At 36.8% G+C, this 17827-nt stretch overlaps 5 protein-coding genes and 1 long non-coding RNA gene across 7 annotated transcripts; 2 read left to right on the plus strand and 4 right to left on the minus strand.

The window, feature by feature from the left end:
- Positions 1-1127: 1127 nt before the first annotated feature.
- LOC9320534 (pentatricopeptide repeat-containing protein At3g04760, chloroplastic) lies at positions 1128-3262 on the minus strand. The gene has a single exon (XM_002884422.2). The coding sequence runs from the start codon at positions 3053-3055 to the stop codon at positions 1259-1261; it is 1797 nt and encodes a 598-aa protein (XP_002884468.1). The 5' UTR covers positions 3056-3262; the 3' UTR covers positions 1128-1258.
- Positions 3263-5928: 2666 nt separating this feature from the next.
- On the minus strand, positions 5929-7500 carry LOC9320535 (40S ribosomal protein Sa-2). Of its 2 annotated transcripts, XM_021033744.1 has the most exons (5): positions 7295-7495; positions 6844-7106; positions 6570-6767; positions 6288-6468; positions 6076-6208 (listed from the first exon to the last, which is right to left on the minus strand). In XM_021033744.1, the coding sequence occupies exons 1-5, from the start codon at positions 7440-7442 to the stop codon at positions 6144-6146; spliced, it is 855 nt and encodes a 284-aa protein (XP_020889403.1). In that variant the 5' UTR covers positions 7443-7495; the 3' UTR covers positions 6076-6143. The 2 variants fall into 2 exon arrangements, with proteins under 2 accessions (XP_020889402.1, XP_020889403.1); XM_021033743.1 differs by having other exon boundaries at positions 5929-6208; positions 6288-6767; positions 7295-7500.
- A 1781-nt stretch (positions 7501-9281) lies between these two features.
- Positions 9282-10519, plus strand: LOC110229669. Its single transcript, XR_002333056.1, has 2 exons — positions 9282-9662; positions 10162-10519. It is a non-coding gene; the product is annotated as an uncharacterized LOC110229669 (long non-coding RNA).
- A 2331-nt stretch (positions 10520-12850) lies between these two features.
- LOC9318441 (PITH domain-containing protein At3g04780) lies at positions 12851-14714 on the minus strand. The gene is made up of 8 exons (XM_002884424.2): positions 14601-14714; positions 14340-14426; positions 13854-13977; positions 13637-13685; positions 13491-13548; positions 13353-13399; positions 13191-13268; positions 12851-13079 (listed from the first exon to the last, which is right to left on the minus strand). The coding sequence occupies exons 1-8, from the start codon at positions 14637-14639 to the stop codon at positions 13031-13033; spliced, it is 531 nt and encodes a 176-aa protein (XP_002884470.1). The 5' UTR covers positions 14640-14714; the 3' UTR covers positions 12851-13030.
- A 216-nt stretch (positions 14715-14930) lies between these two features.
- Positions 14931-15985, plus strand: LOC9320537 (probable ribose-5-phosphate isomerase 3, chloroplastic). The gene has a single exon (XM_002882328.2). It carries the CDS (start codon positions 14992-14994, stop codon positions 15820-15822), a length of 831 nt encoding a protein of 276 aa, XP_002882374.1. The 5' UTR covers positions 14931-14991; the 3' UTR covers positions 15823-15985.
- LOC9318442 (mitochondrial import inner membrane translocase subunit TIM23-3) lies at positions 15948-17101 on the minus strand. The gene has a single exon (XM_002884425.2). The coding sequence runs from the start codon at positions 16666-16668 to the stop codon at positions 16102-16104; it is 567 nt and encodes a 188-aa protein (XP_002884471.1). The 5' UTR covers positions 16669-17101; the 3' UTR covers positions 15948-16101.
- Between the last annotated feature and the right edge of the window lie 726 nt (positions 17102-17827).

A 17827-nucleotide genomic window follows, 5' to 3' on the forward strand; every position in this document is an offset into this window, starting at 1 on the left:
ACATAGATTAATATTGAAATATTGTTCATAGTGAATGTGTAATAAATGTGGTAACTAGCTCTCCAAGAGCCGACTATATATAAGAGCCGAGAACTTGCAATCCAAGTTCATGCTAACTACTTTTACCATGGTAAAAGTGAATAACAGCACAACAGAACAAACATGGTAAAAACTTAGATGAGAAGTTGTAAGAAAAACTTAGATGAGAAGTTGAAAGAAAACCTTAAGTATGAACACTTACTTAAAACTGATAATTTTGTAATATATACGCAATGCATTTTAAAATTGATGTTGAATATGGTAAACAGGTCTCCTAGAGCAGACTATATATATAACAGCACAACAGAAACGAAAGTGGTAAGAACAACTTAGATGAGAGGTTGTATGAAAAACTAAGTTTTACTTAAAACTGATAATTTTGTTCTATGCACGCAATTCATTTTACACCTCTACAACCATATACATTTCAGGACTAATTACTGCTAACTTTATAATAAAAAGGCTTAGTAAAACTATAACAAGTTAGGACTAATCACATTCTTGGCTTCATGAAACTACCCACAACCTTCTTCCGGATGTGTAAGTGTATTAAGTCAAACTCAATGTCTTAAGTAATACACAAAAGAAAGCTGGCTTTGGCCAAGGCACAGGGCAAACCTTCTTTAGCCATTGAACATCTGAACAAATATGTTGAAGTGTGAGTACTATATGATCCTATATTAAGAACACCCTTTCTTGAAAACCTGGATCTGTTATCTAAGTTAAGCCTCTTTTCTAGAGTTGTATTGCATTAATGGATATCTTGTATGCTATTTCTTAATTTCCATTGGTACCTTGAGAACTATATGATCATATTTTAAGATCACATCAGTTACCTAGAGCAATTCTTCACTCTTGTTGGAATTCATAATTTGCTTGCATATCCTTGAGAACTAATTTTATTACCTGTGACAGGTACTCGTAGCACATACTAACGCTGCCTACTCTTCCGTTGTACCACCTAGCATATGCTCATGTGAGTCCCATTTTTGATTTCCTTCGTTAAAAAACAGTTCAAAATTCATGAAGTCGCATTAGAAGAGCGACTTTACTTTCTGGAACTTTGAGCATTAAAATAGCATAACATGTGATAAGGGGAAGTTCATAGATAAAGAGCTCAGACTGGGCAGTGTTGTGATAATTGGTTTATTGAACGATGTGTTAGGGCTTTGAGCTATCGCAAATGCGCCAAACATAATGTGTTGTTCTCGACTTACACTTAATGACCAAATGTCTGAGAAGATCTCTGTAAAACATTGAGTAAAGGGAAAGTCCTATGCAATCTCTTGAACGAGTACTCAGAAATGGCATTGATTCGAACCAAATCATTTGCTAACTCCATTGCTTCTGCTCTGTATCCAGCAAAACCAATGCCTTCAATGAGCACAGTATAAGTAGTTTCGTTAGGCCTACATCCATTTCCCACCATTGAATCCAAAACATCGATTGCGTCCTCGATCCTATGAGCTTTGCAGAATCCCAAAAGAACAATGTTGTATGTAACAACCGATGGATGAAACTCACAGCTCCTCATATCAACCAATAACTCAAAAGCTTTATCCACCATTCCTTCTCTGCATAGACACGATATCATCGAGTTATATGTGATCTCATCGGGATCTATCCCGTTACTCACCATCTCTAATATCATATGTAACGCCCTGATTTTATCCCCGCTGCTCCATAAGGCACTGAACATCGTATTGTAAGAACTCGAGTTCGGTGAGCAGCCCACTTCTCCTAGTTTCCCGAAAATCTCCAACGCTTGATCCGCTTTCCCGTTCTTGCACAACGTAGCTAAAACCGTGTTGTAGTTAACTATGTCCGGTAAACATCCGTCAGAGATCATGGTTTCCAAGAACTCAATAGCTACATCTAACCTACCTTCTCTACAAAACGCAGCTATCAAAGGATCATAGCTATAAGCATCAGGAGTTAACCCTTTTTCCTTCATAAGCTTAAGCAGATTCATCGCTTCTTCAATCTTTCCATCGCGGCATAGAGTAGTTATCAAAATGCTATAAGTCACAACATTAGGATCACACTTCTCTGAAAACATCTTAGTCATTAGCTTCTCTCCTTCTTCCCATTTCCCTTGATTCAAAAGAGCACGAAGCAAGATGTTATAAGAGATCACATCAGGCTCACAACCTTTCAATTCCAAATTCCGAATCATCTCAAACGCGCGATCTACCATCCCTTCTTTACACATTCCTCTAATGATTGTGTTATAAGTAAACATATCAGGTTTCAACCCTCTAGACAACATCTCATCCAAAAGCTTCAATGCTTCATCAACTCCGCCTTCAAGCATCGTAGCTTCGATCAAAATCGTGTAAGTAATCACAGTCGGTTGGCAGTTATCACTTAACAATTGATCTAAAACCTTCAAAGCAAGATCAAGTTTACCTCTGCTACACAAACTACCAATCATTATGTTGTAAGTAACAGTATCTGGTGAAAAATCTTTACTTCTCATCCTATCAAGAACTCTCGTAGCATCATCGATCCGATTCATCTTACAAAACCCATTAATCAAAGCGTTGTAAGCAAAAACATCAGGCTGTCCGAATTTCTCGAGAATCTCCATAACCCTAACAGCTTTTGGGACGTTTCTTAGAGTGAAGAACCCTTTAATGAGCTTAGTGCAGAGAATCACATCAGGATTGTATCCTTTACGTACCATGGTCTCGAGTAAGTGTAGAGATTCGATGTAATTCCCTGAACGGCATGATCGATGGAAGATTTTAAGCATCTGGGTATCTCTAAATCCGAGAGATTGTGAGTGTTGTTGTCTTCGTTCCGTGGGAATTGCTGCGTCTGTTGTGGTGGCTTGAAGGTTTCTTGCTCCTGAAGATGAAAAGGATTTTCCATTGTCGTGGTTAGGGTTAGAGTTTGAGAAGGTTAAGAGGCTTCGATTGTGAGATAGTCCGTGAGAAGAATTTGAATAGTGTTTCTGAGTTTTGGAGTAGAAAGGGATAGTGAAACCAACGAGTTCAGAGGAGAATGGAGTCATTTTCTAGATAAAGTTTCGATTTTTCATGGAAGAGATAGTGTTGTGGGCAAAAACAGAGAGTGGAATTGTGAAATTCAGACAAAGAATCGAAACGCAAAAGAGAAAAGATAATGCGAAAAGTTTAAGACTTTTGGAGTAGAGAGGAGTGGGAAGAACAGAGCAGAGCAGAGCAACACCACTCGTTTTGTTGAAATCTCAATGCAATCCTTAAATAATTTTTGTGAGGATAGGATAGATATTACAGGATAGAGTCCCAAAATCCAATTTTGTACTTTCGTACTTCAGTGACGTTTGTCTTCCAAAGTCAACAAGGTCAAAACTACATTTACGTTGAGACTAAACGGCGACGTTTGGATGATACATTCGATTTTGGGCTTTAGAAGAAAAAAAAAAAAAAAAAAAAAAAGAATCTCCATTTGAGTCTAAACATAGAAGATTAAAAATATCTTTGGTAATAGAATATTCCTTTATAACCTCTCTGATGATTCAAGCCCTCTCTGTCCAAGTATCGTATGATTTTTTATATGATTTCGTTTAAAACTTAATGATTGGATCACACTGATAAATCTTACCACATTCATAAGTTTCTTATTTCTCTTCTCTATCTTAACCAAATACCTTTGGTTATCCTAGCTTACATTTCCAATTTGAATTCATGATTGTTACATTAACACCAGTTGCACATTGATTAATGAAAGAAACAAATTAGAAAGACCAATAAGAAATTTCGCAGAAATCATAAAAGTTACCTGCTTAATTAATCTCTCCTGTTTTCATGAGATCCTCTTTCTGAATCGGAAGGATTATAAGGAGTACACTGTATGTCTCCCTTCTTCTTCTTTCTTCATGCTACAATCATTAGCAGGTGAAACTACCAGCATGACCTAGTCTCTCTCTCTCTAAGCTATGATCATATAATAAGAACAAGAATTGTACAAAATCTTTATATTAACTTGATTATATATGAAACTTAAGAGAGGAAGACAAGATCATGCTGGCAGCTTAACTGCTACTGGTACATGGTATACATACATACATGAATACGACTATATATATTTACTTGCATATACACATGGATTTTGTGTATATGTGTGCTTTGTGTTAGCTTCTTGTTTCTCGTGTGAGTAGTGAGAGAGAAGAATGAATATATAGTATGAAGAAGCATAAGACTATGATTTGTGACTGATCATATCTTGTAGTTGTGTTTACTAGTCAGTCTTATGTGAATTATAAGCTCTTTAATTAACACTTTCTGTGTTTGGTTCCTCAGAAGATGAAGGCACAATTATTAAGATACACGTGTCTATAAGATTATTTTTCATCTTGAACAAAATAATGAATTTAAGGAAAAAAGAGAAAGCTTAATTGGTCATGATTCCACATTAACATATGTTAGGTTGTTAACCAATACAACCAATTTCATCTACTTTTTTAGTGTATTATATACATTTTTTCCTTTTCATTATAGATGTCTTTTCACTTGCTCACAGCTCACCCATGGTAAAAAAAGAAAATAAAATACCCAACATACCTTAAAATAATAGTATATACTATTTCTCTCAATAACATTGTAGAATTTCTAACTTTATTTAGAGAACTTTAGTTTGAGTTTTGAATTGAAAACAACAAATAAATATTTACATTTTGAAACGAGTTAGTAAAAACCGTTATTTAGTACTATGTTTAACAAATAAAGCATTTGGGGAGTTGAAAAAGTGAGAACATATATGAACTTGTGGTCCCGTTATAAATTACATATAAAAGAAGATGCAAATTGAAAATTGTCACGCCTAAAGACAACGCATGCTGACACATACAAACACCATTCTCTATATATATTAGAAGATAAAAATTAGACAGAAGATTTATTGTTTATCATCCAAGGTTACATTCATGCACCATGTTAACACGGATCTCTTAAGTTACAAGTCACATGCAAACATCATCGAAGAACCAAACATTGTTATTTAATAGTAGCTTCAAGTCACATGTAACAAGATAGAGGATAGTCATCGTTTGCATGGCCTATTCTGTAATTTTTTTGCTAATAGCTTCGTTTTTTTAAATCAAGATTTGTTTGGTAATAGTTACGTCACAAAATGTGCCAAACCTTCACAATTTTACTATAACATAACATAGTTCCAAACGAATTCTGTCTTCAAATGCCATTAAGAAAAAAAATTGATCGAGGTTTCATCAATGCGTAACATAGCTCGAATTTTCAACCTTCTTGAAGTTCTACTAAAGAGGAAAAAAAAAAAAAAAGAGGTGTTGCTCAAGGTTTTTTTTTATAGCGAAAGTGTTTATATCTCACACTCCAAAAGAAACTTATTAATAATAACCCTTGTAAAGTTTTTTCCTTCGTCCATTAATTTCCATTATTCGTTAAGGATGGTCGGTGTTAGCATGTGAACCATGCAAAAGTATGATGATGAAAAACATATTTTCTTCAAATTATTTGGTTAGAAATTTTGTAACACAGTTAAATGGGTACAGCAAAGATTAATATTTAATGGCGAGTCCATAACACGCATACTTAGGTACCGTTTCACTTTCGGCTAACAAAGTTAAAAATTTGATTATATTCCACTTTTTGGTTATAATGTTAGCCAACCAATCCTCTATTACCCAATCACATGTAAATCCATCAAAGTATGATATGTAATTTGATTTCTTCGAGAAAAGTGAATGATTAACTATCATATTTTCATAAGTTTTAGATTATGGGGTTAAATCGAAACTTTTAATTGCCTGATTAGTTTTGCTAGTAAAGCTGATTAACATCTCTATACTTTAAATTTCGATTCATTGTTCTCGTGAGCGATTTCATACAGGAGATTGTATAATCTGTATGTATAATCTGATATAATCTGTATGCATAATGAAAATTTTAACTTTAATAGAAACTCATGGTCAATTCAATGAAATAACTAAAGATGAAATACCCTTATACGGTTGAAACTTGGAAATACCGGCAAAAATGCACCTAATGCTAATGGTCCTAATCCTCTCCCCAAATCTCAAAAAGAACAAAAAATCAAGTCTATATCTTAACCGAATTCGAGCTAAACTAAAATGAAGGGAACTTTTACTCCCAACCAGCAGCTGGAACAGAAGCCGGTGGCGGAACCGCAGTGTCCCATCCAGCAGCAGCTGCAAAAAAACAGCAAAAACATTAGAACATTTGGTGTTTAGATTCCGAGAGACAATAATATGATGACAAGAAACTAACCGCCAACTGCAGGTGCAGCAGAAATCGGCTGTTCGGGTTCACCAGGCCATGCAGCATCAGGGATTTGAGCAGTGGTCCACTGGTCACCACCAACCATTCCATATTCTGGAGCAGGCAGCCCATATTCTTCATCATCGTCTTGCTTTGCTTCTTCGGGCTCCCTGTAGAAAAACAGATCCACCTACACAACACAAACAAGTCAACATCTTTTTTTTGGTGTTGGAGAAACATTAATACATAATGAGAGAGTGTTTTAAGAAGATAAGTGTTTCTAGACTTTACCATGACATCCCATTTCTGAGCTCGGAGAATGGTTCCACGCATTTGGAGAACCATACGAGCCAAAAGCCAAAACAGGCAACCAATGCTGTGTTTTCCCTTGTTGTTAGCAGGAATACCAATGTCGACAAATCCCATTGGAGAATCGGTGTCACAGAAGGCGATAGTCGGAATGTTTCCCAACGCACCTTCCTTAATTGGCTGGCAACACAAACCAAAACAGCATTAGCAAAACCAAAAACCTACACAGTTGTTAAGAGCTGAGGTTCATTTATACCTGATGGTCGGTTCTTGGGTCGGTGAGAATCAACAACCTGGGCTCACTGAAAGAAGTCTGCATTTGGTTAGTGAAAGTACCAGGAGTGTGTCTTCCAGCAATTGCATTAGCACCAGTGTACTGAGCAAACTTCAAGACAGCTCTTTGCCCATAAGGCCTAGCTGATTGCACAATTATGTCTTTAGGGTTTTCGATTGCTACAATAACCCTAGCAGCCATCTGAAGCTTGTCCCATGTCTTTCCAAGATTGATAATGTAAATACCTGACCAATAAAAAAACCGAAAAAAAGAGAGCCAGAACACTCAAACACATAACAGAACTCTTAAAACAGAGAATTACAGATGAATACCCAAAACTATGGAAACTATCAAATCGAAAGCTACGAGTATATGAAAGTGGAATCGTTGCGTCTATATATACAATGAGATTTGGATGGAGATGAGAGTTTACCGTCGTTGCGTCTTTTGAAGACATAACGCTCCATCTGATAATTGCAATTTTTGGTACCAAGGTGAACATCGGCTGATAACATCATCTGGATATCAGCTTCTTTCTCTGACAGCTTACCAGCCGCCGCAGCTCCTCCATTCGCCGCCATTTTCTTCTTCTCTCTGTTTCTTTCTCTTCTCTCGTAAACCCTAAATAGTGTGTTGCACTCAAGATACTCCGAAAACCCTAAATGGGTTTCACTCAAATACGAACAAGTAGAAGAGTCGTGATAATTGGGTTTGCAAGCCCAACACTATAAACGATATAGCCCAAATCCAAAATTTATTATTTCCTAAAAATTAATGAATTAACTTAATTCAGACAAAGAAAGAAATTAATTATTTTAAATGATTTTTAGACCTACTACTTAGCCTTGTTTGAAAAATCGCTAGGCGCTAGTCGGGCGCTCGGCATGGGCCTAACGATTAATCGGAAAATTGGATTAAAATCGGGGATTAATCTGGGATTAGTTTTAGGGTTATTTTAATATTTTTAAAATATATTAATCCAATATTGTAAAAATTTATGATTTTTATTACAAATTTATGATTTTTATTAAAATTTGAATACAAGTTATTGTAAAACATTACAAACTCCCCATTCAAATGATTGAATAACAAAAATAAAAAGTTTTTTTATACTTGTAATCTAAAAAATAATCGGGGTATATAAGATTAGGTGGAAAATAATCGGATTAGACGGGAAGTAATCGGATTAGGCGGAGAATAATCGGCTTACTGATTTTTTAAGGGATTAATCATTAATCGAGGCGGATAGAGTGGGTCTAGCGATTAAGCGGGGAGTAATCGGGGCTAGGCGGAGATTTTTAGAACAGGGCTACCTACCATATGTTTACGTCGTCACCGGTGACGAAATAAATTTGAATTTACCAAACAGTAACTTTTTTCTATTTTCCTTTTCTTTTTATTCACTCGAACGGTAACTTATCTGACCGTTATGAATTTTTTATTCTAAAAGTAATTAGCGAACGGTAAATTTTATATTATATTGTACTTCTCACCGGAACGGTAACTTATTTGACCGTTAGAAATAATCTCTATATATACCTCCGTCTTCCTTGGTTCAGACATCAAAAATCTTCTTACTTACTCTGAAACTCTTTTCTTCAAATAAGTTTTTTTTTTTTTTTTTTTTTTTTTTTTTTTTTTTTTTTTTTTATATATATATTATTAAATCCCAAAATTGGGCTTTGGCTGATGGGCCAAGAGAAATAAACGGGTTACAAAAAAGGAACGGCCCAAATCGGAAAAACACAGCGAAGTAAGATCTGAAGAAGGCAGTACACCGGAAAACACGATCCTCGCCTTCCATCTCCGATGCTAACAAGAACGGTTCCTTTGCGGACAAGTCCTCGACATCGAGACATTGACCGGAGCTAGCAAATCCCGTCGCAACCTGTCGCCGAAAACAAACCGAACCTAGAACTTTCCTTTCGGGAAAGGTAGAACCGCCACAACCGAGACCCAGGACCTCTTCTCCCCGACCTAGTAAGAAGAGAGACATCAAAACTAACCCTTACCTCCCTCGACGTTCACCCTTGAACCACTCCAGAAGCTGATCCAGTCTTCAGATCCGGCAAAGAGGAAGCCAAAAACGGTAGCAGATGAAGGACGCCGGCTCAAAACAAGCCATCAACCACCAAGATCCGGCCAAGGATCATCCGAAACTAGCCAAAGGATCCGGCCAAGGATCCACTGTTAACCTCTTCGCAAAGTGGCGAACCCACCGATCCATCACTCAACTTCCGCCGCCGCCGGAGCTATAACTCATCAGCCGCCGAGCCGTGAGAAACCAGATCCAATCCACCGGAGTCCTTTAACCAGTAGAACGCATGGACCGTTTCTCAGCTGCCGTGAAGGAGAGCCACCGTAAGCATCGAATGAAGGACCAAACCACACCTCACACCACCGGAGAAGAAAGTCGCTCACCACCGCTTCACCCTCTGACCCATCAGCCGGCGTTGAAGAACAGAAACTGAAATTGGGAGGGAAAGGTCACACACGCGCCGACGAGACTGCCGGAAAGGTGCGCCTCTCCCTCAGAAATTAAAAAGCGGCTAGGGTTGCAAGAGAGAGGAGAGAGCGATTTCTAATGGGCCTCTCAAAGGCTTTTTTTAGCATTTCTCTTTTCAAATAAGTTTTACTCTTGTGCTTTGCTCTACTACTCAAGCTTATCTCTTCTACTACTTGTGTTCTGTTCTTGTGCTCAAGTTTATCTCTGCTTCTTGTGCTCCGTTCTACACAACACAAGGTTATCTCTGATATTCTCATTCCCCCAGCGACTTACCATAGAGACATCACCCTACGAGGTAACGTTTTTGTTCTGATTCTTACGTTTTCTTTGTTTAAACTACAATGTTCTCAAAATCTTGCATATTGTTGTTGTTTTCAATGATTTGCATTTTATAACAAAGAAGTTTATAAAATGATTTCTAAAACTCAGGATCTGTTTTTATTTTTGCTTTAGTTAATCAATCTCTCCTCGGTCGTTTATTTGTTAGATATTAGTCTTGATTTAATTTGTCGCGTTTAACATTCATTTTAATCACGCTCTGTTTCGTCCTAAGAAAAACATGTGTTAAAGATCATAAAAATGAATATTAAATTTTACATAGAAAGATTAAGATTCCTTGTTCTCTTTACCTTAAAAAATAAATAATGGGCGTATACAAGTCTGAAATGTATATTTACTTTTATTTCGGCATAAGTGTTTTTGACTTTTGGATTATATAAAACTCATGATTGACATGTAAAAAAGTGACTGAAATTCAGAAGAGATTGTAATGGATTGTTGCTCTGGCTTTGCAGATGTTTATGAAGAACACAAACTCAAATGGAGTGTGTAACGAGAAGGCCTAACTAGGAAAGTGATCCGATCCCTCACATTCCATGTTCTTGAAGGTGCAGATGGAGTAATGATGGAGGGAGAATGTTACAGAACAGAGAAGTCCGAATGAACTATGTGTGACGAATGCTTGTAAGAGATATGTGATGATCGGATGTAAATGTAGTGTATATATGTGTGTGATGGCTGGTAAAGATGTATAGATGAATGTGTAGGTTGTGGATGTGGGTTCTAGATGAATGTGCAGGATGTGGATGTAAATGAATGTGTAGGATGTGGATATGGATGTTATAGATGAATGTGTAGGATATGGCTATGTATAAATGAGATGAATATCTCGTGTATAGAACCTGTGATGGAAGGTGAGTGTTGTCCACTATGGCGCGAACCTCACTCACTCAACTCCGCTATGTTCGCAGTTGGAATCGAGTCATTTTAAATCCAGTATTATTCGAAACTAAATATTCTCATCAAGAATAAATTATGATTGAATTAATTTGAACTAGTAAATGGTTTACCCCAGTATTTTTAAACCCGACCCAGAAGGTAGTCTCGGGTCACTGGATCAAGGGTTAAATATTATTAAATATTAAAAGAGATTATATAGTTTTTATAAATATTCAAACTATCTTTACAAAATATGAAGTCTAACAATAATAATAAAGTGATTCAAATTAAATTTTTAAATCCAAGTAAAAGTCTAAAACCGTAACAAATATTAAAATACTATGAGACCGCCAATGACAGAAATAAACTAATATACCATCGCGAATTCAAAACAACTAATCTCGACTATTTCTTTCACCATTCCATCCATTCTTCTTTGTCGGTACAGTGAAGTTTCATCAAAATCTAAAACATCAAATGAGTTTAAGAATTTTAAAAAAAAATCTAAAAATAACTAAATAGTCTAAAACTCTATATTTTATTCTAAAATCAAATGATATTTTTAAAACCTATACCCAGCCGGTTCAACCGGTTCACTGGGTCGCGGGTTAATAGCGGGTATTTGTGGGTTTTTGCGGTTTTGAAATTGGCGGATATTAGCACTAAACCCAAACCGGAAAAGTATATGGGTCGTGGGTTAACCGGTCGGACCGGGCGGTTCGGGTCGGCCGTGAAAACATTGTTGTCAAAACAATAATAAAAAGCCCCAAAATCAAAATCATCTTTAACTATTTTTCCTAAATTGATTAATATACAGAGGACAAAATTATATTAAATGATTAATCCCAGTCAAATCCCCAAGTCTAAATATGATGAATGCCACGTCAATTCTAATAGTTATAAATCAAGATTTTCATATTGGCTTTAATTAAGACAAATATATATATCTAGATTTTCTTATCTTTTGAAATAATATCAATAAAAGTAATAATATAAATATATTTCAACATATGTCCATTTAAAAACTTTTAATAACCTACTCTTGTTTTACCTCAATTGATTCTGCCAAGTCTTTTATTTACCTTCGTAAAACAAAAACAAAACAAAGATTGTTATAGCATTCTTGTGCGGATTTAAACGATCGATATCTATAGCGATGTCTTCGATCCCTTCACTTCCTGCAGATATCATTATAAATTTTATAGCTCGTGTACCGAGACGTTACTATCCAACACTTTCTCTCTTTTCGAAATTATTTCGCTCAGTTATCGCATCGCATGAACTATATGTAACACGGTCTCTCTTAGACCGCACCGCACCGAATGTTGTCTCTATGTTACCATTTCTTAATCCGAGGACAACGATGGTGGTGAACGTTTGTATACTCTTCATCGGAAATCCAACTCAACTAACCATCATCATTGCTTGGTCCCTATCACATCAGTCCCTGTTATACCTACAGGTGGCATCTACGTCGCCCTTGATTCAAAGATCCTTGTGGTCGGAGGATCTAACAATGAGAATCTCTCACCTACTAATACGTTACTCAATTGATAGTCGGTTTCACACGGCACAACGCCTCCCTAGCATGCCAAGCGAAATGGCTAGTTCTGTCTCTAACATCATTGACAAGAAGATATATATCAGAGAATGCGAATCTGAAACAGAATCTGAAACATGGTTCAGTTGGAGACCAGCCATGAAGGTATGCAAGTGGGTTTGTAACAGTGTGGTGACACCCGATAGAATCTACTTCAAGACTTCAAAGAATTGCTTTGTTTACGATCCGGACGAAGATAATTGGGAGAAGGACGACATCTTAAATTCAAAGATGTGGAATGCTGGTGAATGCGTTATAGAGGGAATACAATCGTGTTACTATCTTCCATCTCTGGAGATGTTATTTGCATATGATACAAAACAAAGATTTTGGAAAGGTGTGAAGGGCGTGGGAAGATTGACTGATGATGTTTTTTCGTCACGTACCATGTCATACAGTGGAAAGGTGTTCGTGCTTTTACAAAAACAGCTTCAAGAGAAAAACGAGATTTGGTGCGCAGAGATTAAATTGGAAAGGGATAAAGAGGGAGTGGTTTGTGGAAATGTTGAGTGGTGTTGTTGTGTGCTTGAGGGACAGACAGTGGCCTCTCCTAAAAAACTGTCTACTTGTTAAGATTTGATGCCTTGTTCTATCATATCATCATTAGTATTTTACTTGTGTAATTGCCTTATATGTAAGATAACTGTTGAGAATTGCAAGGGGGATTTTCAAATTGTTATTGAACTTACCATTCGTTTCGCAGGAACGCGAAGCGGCAAGCACAAGTTCAGGTCTATTTTTATCCAATAACTTTAAAAAGTAAGTGAAAAACGAACGATAAAGCGCGATAGAACACTAGAAATCAAAGTGATAGATGATCATATGATTAAAACACTTCTGTTTGCTCAGTGATCTTCAATCTTTTTCAATCCCTTCATATCAGTCGTCTCCACCCTGTTATTTGCACATAATGGTGTAAAGATTAATAAATTTGCAAGTTAAGGATTTCAGAAATATGAAAGCTAAGAACAACATTCTCTTTAGGCAGAGATTTCAGAGACTTACGTTGAGCCATAGAGAGCAATCTTCTGAACCTTGGTGACCTCAGAACCTGATTGGTTGTCTTCGATGAAGATCGTCAAGCTTGAATTAAAATAAATATGGTCAGAACGAGCTGTGATTTCGCTTAGTATCATTATATATACACAGAACATGGTAAATCCTTACCTACGAACATTCTGAAACTTGACGTATTTAAGGACCACCGGTTTTCCCTGTAAATGGAGTTGAACAGAGGTCTCAATACAGATAGATCACCAGAACATGTCACAAAATGAATAAAGTTAGATTTCAGAAATGCCGTACCTTGAGGTTTTCTTCAGTTAGTTCAGCGGTGTCGCTTGGAGGAAAATCATTGACATTGCTGTATTATTTAATAAACCCAATGAGAGTCTGAGCTTTTCTCGAGATAATCATATTCTTAGATAGACATTAGAAACGATTCACATTACCTGAAGCACATGTGCTCTTTGTTTGAAAAAAACTTTACAGTTTTAGGACCTGAGGAAAAGTTAGAATCAAACAAAGTTAAATCTCTTCGACTAACAAGTAACATCCCCACATATCTAAATTCTATCTCCAGTTCAGTAACAAGAAGTAATTCTTGTAGGCAAGACTAAAATCACAAACACCTATATGCTTATCTTTCAACATAAAACATCAATTTACCTTCCTCTTCAGGCCCTTTGATAGCAAAAGAATGTAGTTTGATAACTTGGTTAAAAGGAATGTAGATCAGAAGTTGTTCATCAGCATCACTCTCTAAGTTTAAACCTTCATCTTCTCTATAACCCTACACAAACAAGTAAATCACTCTTAGGTCATAAAACACCAACAGAAACAGGTAATCATGAATTCAAAATCCACAATTTTGCATCAGGCTTAACAATGGAATGAGAAGGAAAAAAAGAACTCAAGGATATACTATTTTCAAAAAAAAACAAATTGGAGGCTGGCACGCAATATCACTCCACGAAAACCTAAGTTTGTAGTCAATCATCTATATCTAATCTCATAAAATCACACATAACAATTTATACATAGACAAGTCATAGCAAACAAGTATCTGTAGATATGAACATAAGCAGATTCAAGAACTTACCACAAACACAAACTTGTAAACAGACATACAACTACATTAAGAGAATAACTAACCTGCTTGAGAGCATTGGGCAAAGAGTGATTTGAGCTTTGGTTAAGGCATTCAACACCAGACCAGTCAATAAAATCTAGTAGATCAACCTGAAAATCAAACACAACAACCAAGACTTAGATAGCATCGATTAACTAAATACATCAAAAAGCTTCGAATCAAGATTCGAACCACAGATAAGAACCCTAGATAATCTTCCAACCCAAGAATTGAATTCCTCATTGAAGAAAACCATCACAATCTATAAATCTTCGTTAACCCACCTGTCCCTTAGGAATTTGGCTAGCTGATTCGGCGGACATCGTGAGTTTTTTTTTTTTTTTCTTCCTTTGAAAGAAATCTCAAAGATCGAGAAAGTGGAAGAAAATAATTAGACTCTCCACGAAACCAAACAAAAAAGGTTTTATATAATAACTCTGTTCTCAATTTCTCAAAGAAACAAAAACGACACCGTGTAATAAACACTCTGATTGGCTTAGCAAGTTATTATCTTCACCAACCCAAATACAACAACCTTAAAACTAGTATTCCAATTTTACCCTCAAACCAACTACAAAACTCTATAACTTGCCACTAAACCTTCCTCTTCCACTCAAAAGTCAAAAACCAACCTTTCGATTTTATTTCTTCTCCAACCATTCTCAATCTTCTCCAATGGCTTCCTTATCCTTCGTTTCCTCTTCCCACCTTACGCTACGCACTCCTTCTATTTCCCTACGCAGCACTGGCTCTTCTCCTAGAACCTCCGTTTCATTCTCCGTCAAGGCTCAATCCGTCGCGCTTTCACAGGACGATTTGAAGAAGCTCGCGGCGGAGAAAGCTGTAGAGGCAATTAAACCTGGAATGGTTCTAGGTCTTGGAACCGGATCAACCGCAGCATTCGCCGTTGATCAGATCGGGAAACTACTCTCTTCCGGTGAACTCTACGATATTGTTGGTATCCCAACGTCGAAACGAACGGAGGAACAAGCACGATCGTTAGGGATTCCTCTTGTTGCGTTAGATACGCATCCGAGAATCGATCTCGCTATTGACGGAGCAGACGAGGTAGATCCGAATCTTGATTTAGTCAAAGGTCGTGGAGGTGCTCTTCTCCGTGAGAAAATGGTGGAAGCTGTGGCTGAGAAGTTTATCGTTGTGGCTGATGATACCAAACTCGTTACAGGACTCGGTGGAAGTGGATTAGCTATGCCGGTGGAAGTTGTTCAATTCTGCTGGAACTTTAATTTGATTAGATTGCAGGATCTGTTTAAGGAATTTGGATGTGATGCTAAGCTTAGAGTTGATGGAGATGGCAAGCCTTATGTGACTGATAACAGTAATTACATTATTGATTTGTATTTTAAGAATCCTTTGAAGGATGGATTCGCGGCGGCGAAAGAGATCGGCAAGTTTCAAGGAGTGGTGGAGCATGGTCTGTTTCTAGGAATGGCTACTTCTGTGATTATCGCTGGAAAGAATGGTGTTCAAGTTATGACCAAGTGAGGTTCAAAATTCAATCTTTCTTCTTCTTCTTCTACATTTGATTGACAATTTTTCTCCTTTGTAAAATTACCAATTGAGTTTATGTGAGATCATTTCAATTTCGTGAATTCGAAAAAATCAGCAAAAGTTGAATCAGATCAATAAAAATGTCAACTTTTTTATACAGTGGAAGGAAATTCATAAACCCTAATTCCAGTACCAATGATTCATTCACTCACTAAAGGCCTTTCCTTTAAACTAATTCTTAAACCCTAACCTTGAGAAATTGAGAAATACTCATCAGATTGGAACGAATCGCTTGACGATGCGTCTCCCAGCAACCGCAGCCAAAGCAGTAACTCCTCCGACAGCTCCGGCAACCACAGCGGATCTAGGTCCAGAAGCAGCTCTGTAAAGCACACCAGTGGCTAAACCAGCGATGACAGTTGTCCTCGAACCGTCGTCTCCGTCTCTCAAATACGTAACACCACTCTCCATAGCTGCGAACATCAACCCTATAGATCCTAAGCAATTCCCGCCGCGTCTTGCAACGAGTCCACCGGAGTTCAAAATCCGATTAGTTCGGATCTTTAGGGATTCGCCTCTTTCGGCGGCTCCGATCCCATTAATTGTACCCTTGACGGCTCCGAGAACCGATCCAGTGACATAACCCCAACCGGTGAAGAAGGTGAGGTTCTCTCCCCATGTTAAGCGTTTTTTCGTAGCTTCTTCTTCGAAGAGAAACTCCGGCGAAGTTGGGAGTTCGTATAGCTGACGGTACGGAAGATTGACTTGTTGGTAGGGATTGTACTGACGGTACTTCTGGTGTTGTTGATCGCCGGTGCTAGGGTTCGTCGGATCCGCCATTGTCACGGCTACTGCGTTTCTTGTTTAGGCTTAGGGTTTAAGGGATGAATTTTGAGGTTTATAACTTTTAAAGTCAATAGCAGAAAAAGGAAATAACTTTGGGGACAATCCGAGAATTCTGAGTCTTTTAGTTTTCTGAACGTTTGGGCTTTAAGACTTTAATATTGGGCCTTTTGGGTTATGGACCCTCTTTATCTTACGCGAACTAGATTACTAGGTTAGAGAGTTATTTTTCTAAACGTTTGGGCTTTTAAAATTAAATCTTGGGCCTTTTGGTTTGTGGTTTCTTTTTATCTTATTAGTTATTACCAGATTAAAGAGTTATTTCGACTAAAAATACTAGTGAATGTATGTATAGTCATTTCGAGTAAAAAGTACTTTTTATCATGTTCTTAAGTTTGTATTTTCAAAATTTCCAAAGCATATATATTCTACAATACAACCACGGTGAAAAGACAAGACGAGGATATAGCCAGAAGTTGATTGGACTGAACAATGAACATCCCTGCAATATGATTGCACATTTCTAAGGTACGTAAAACCAAAATGCTGGATTTGAAAATCTCTGTATAATTTGGTGGCCTTTATAGAAAGAAAAATAGATTTCACGTTGACGTGGTTATTATAATTTAATATGCTCACGCGGTTTGCCTTTGCCCTAAACTACTAAAGGTCTAATAAATAGTTTCATGGACAAGGCAATTGTATAAGTGGGTGTGAAGTAAGACGAAAAAACTTACAAAAACTACAACGAAAATCAATTAGAAATATTCGTCGAACGATTTTATATATCACATTTGTAATTAATCAAATCACATTTGTAATTAATCAATTTTCTCGGCCAATGAGCTTGAGAGACAAAAATCTTTCAAAATGTTGTTGGGTGCCACTATGTTATATGTTAATGTATCGAGTAATGTTTATATTTTTATATATATATATATATATATATTTGTGAGCATATTAACTGTATTTTTTTTTGTTTTCTGTGAGCATATTAACTGTCTAATATACATTTCAGAGCAATTTAGTTGAACTAAACTGAATTGTATATACAATTAAAAAATCTTGAACAATGCTATGCATATAAGTATATAACTACATGCCTGTAAATTAAATACATGCCTAATCTCAAAGAAATGACATAAAACATAAGTGG

The sequence above is a fragment of the Arabidopsis lyrata genome, assembly GCF_000004255.2.
Source record: "Arabidopsis lyrata subsp. lyrata unplaced genomic scaffold ARALYscaffold_3, whole genome shotgun sequence".
Taxonomy (NCBI): domain Eukaryota; kingdom Viridiplantae; phylum Streptophyta; class Magnoliopsida; order Brassicales; family Brassicaceae; genus Arabidopsis; species Arabidopsis lyrata.